Source organism: Telopea speciosissima, chromosome 5 (genome assembly GCF_018873765.1).
Source record: "Telopea speciosissima isolate NSW1024214 ecotype Mountain lineage chromosome 5, Tspe_v1, whole genome shotgun sequence".
NCBI classification, from domain to species: Eukaryota; Viridiplantae; Streptophyta; class Magnoliopsida; order Proteales; family Proteaceae; genus Telopea; species Telopea speciosissima.
This window is the reverse complement of record NC_057920.1, coordinates 19,866,836-19,869,007: the sequence shown is the minus strand read 5'-3', so window position 1 is coordinate 19,869,007 and position 2,172 is coordinate 19,866,836. Positions and strand designations below refer to the sequence as shown.

The 2,172-nt window shown below is 41.0% G+C and overlaps 1 protein-coding gene across 1 annotated transcript; it reads right to left on the bottom strand.

Annotated features, from left to right (window-relative positions):
* Positions 1-664: 664 nt before the first annotated feature.
* Positions 665-1,756, bottom strand: LOC122661134 (probable carboxylesterase 2). Its single transcript, XM_043856459.1, has one exon. It carries the CDS (start codon positions 1,727-1,729, stop codon positions 680-682), a length of 1,050 nt encoding a protein of 349 aa, XP_043712394.1. The 5' UTR covers positions 1,730-1,756; the 3' UTR covers positions 665-679.
* Positions 1,757-2,172: the final 416 nt, after the last annotated feature.

Here is a 2,172-nt window from a genome sequence, read left to right as displayed (position 1 = left end):
AGCTTTTCCTTGATTGTTTCTTTGTAATTGTCTTGGGATGCTTGGATCTTTTTTCTGTATCTCTTCTTTTATTTAATTTAGTATATTTTGTCAACCTTTAGCTAAAAAAAAGGTAGGGGGGACCTAAGGAAAATTATCTCCAATTCCTAGCTCGGCTCAATTCCTCAATGTTTCTAATAAGGTGGGGTGGGGTGGATCCCACCCGGGCAGCGCATTCGGGTAGGGATAGGATGGTCATTCATCCCCTCCCCTCCCCCCACCCTTTTTTTTAGGGGCACGGAGGAACTTGGCCGGACAGGAAATTAGAGGGGATAAAGATCCGGGGACCTGAATACCCCAATTGTCAGTAATATATATGTTCTTTGGTATCAGCGTGTCGGTAAAGGAGAGAGACGAACACCTTCCTTAACTGCATCACAGATTAAGGCTTGGACCTTGTTCTAATTTTAACAATCCAGAAGTTACATTCCTCCCATAAATGATGAACAGATGAACAGAACAATAATTTACCAATAATCATATCCCAATTGAGTTGCATTCAAACTTTGCTTACACATACATACCCTTATTAATGGCTTATGTAGTAAAGAAAAACAACTATTATACATAGAATTTTCACTCTTCATTAAACAGTACATTAAGAAAAAATCTCTAGTAGCAGTAGCAGACTAGCAGATGATCACAATGAGGAGCGAAGTGAGACGTACTGATCATGGCGGATTTGTTGTTCTTCACGGTGCTGGTAGTAGTAATTCTGATCCATCTGGTTAAGGAAGGAAGCCAAGAGATCAAGCATGGCCAAAGCCTTCTCTGAATTAGGTTTAGAAATATGAAACACATGGTTCTCCCCTTCCACATCCATCAATTCCAGCTTTCCTTTCCACCCACTCTTCTTTAACGTTTCATAATAAAACACACCTCCATCTCTCACCACATCACTCCCTGCAAGAAACACCAACACCCTCTTACAAGCCAAACTCGCCAGATTCTTACAAGCTGCCGGGTTAACTCGGGGGTCATCACAACCACTAGTAGATGGACAAGCTGACAACCACATAAGATCCACGTTTTCCCTTTTCTCTTCCTCACTAGCTTCTGGACCCAACGGTTCTTCTCCATGGAAGTAAGGGTGAACCATACCCAACCCAACAATCTTTACTCCATTCTTTAATGGTGTCTCTACTGACTTCATAGCCAAATTATGGGCTATATTAGCACCTGCGCTATCCCCTGCCATAAAGAATCGGTCAAAATCGGCGTACTTGTTCAGCCATGACTCAGTACCGTTCCGCTTCGAATGAGAAGCGACCCATTGAATCGCTGCCCATGAATCGTCGTAAGCTATCGGAAGAGGGTGTTCAGGGGCTCTCCTGTAGTGAATTGATACTGCAACTACGTTAGCTTTTGCCACTAAAGATGATACATAATTATGGTATGCAGGGGAAAAGGGGGTTTCTATGCAGAACCCGCCGCCGTGAACGTAGATGAGGAGAGGAAGCTTTCGGGTGGAGTTGGTGATTTTTGGGAGGAAAATTCTGGCGGCGACGCCGGTTTCAGGTACAATTAGAACGTCTTTGGAGGAAACGCCGGTTTGGGGATCGATTGAAGGAGGGACGATATCATTTCCTGTGAGCCTATCAATGCTACCATCCTTGTAGATGCGAAAGAAGGGACGGAAATTAAAAAATATTTCAGGTTTAGGACTGCTTGAATCCATTTCAGAATTCATAGTTCAGCTTTAGACAAAGAGAGAGGAAGAGGGGGAGGGAGAGGGAGAATATATACTGCGAGAGTAAGAGAAAGGGGATTAAATTAAATAAAGGGGCAATTACTATCACTATCCTACACTTAGCCTATATGTATTAAAACTACCTTACCTTAAGTTTCTTTTCTGATATTATCTTCATGTTTTTAAATATCCAGATTGCCCTTCCTTTTCACCTAATAACCTGTTAATCTATTTAACCTACCATTATCTTCTACTTTTACTATTTTTGTCATTAAAATATGACAAAAATAGTAAAAAATTAAAGCACCCTCCCGCATCTTCTCTATCCCATTTTTTACTTCATTTGGTTTTTTTTTTCTTTCAATCTTTTATTCAACATTTCATCCTCATCATTCTTTTACGAACAGATCATGGTTCCAAATATCGGTATGGTATTGGCAATA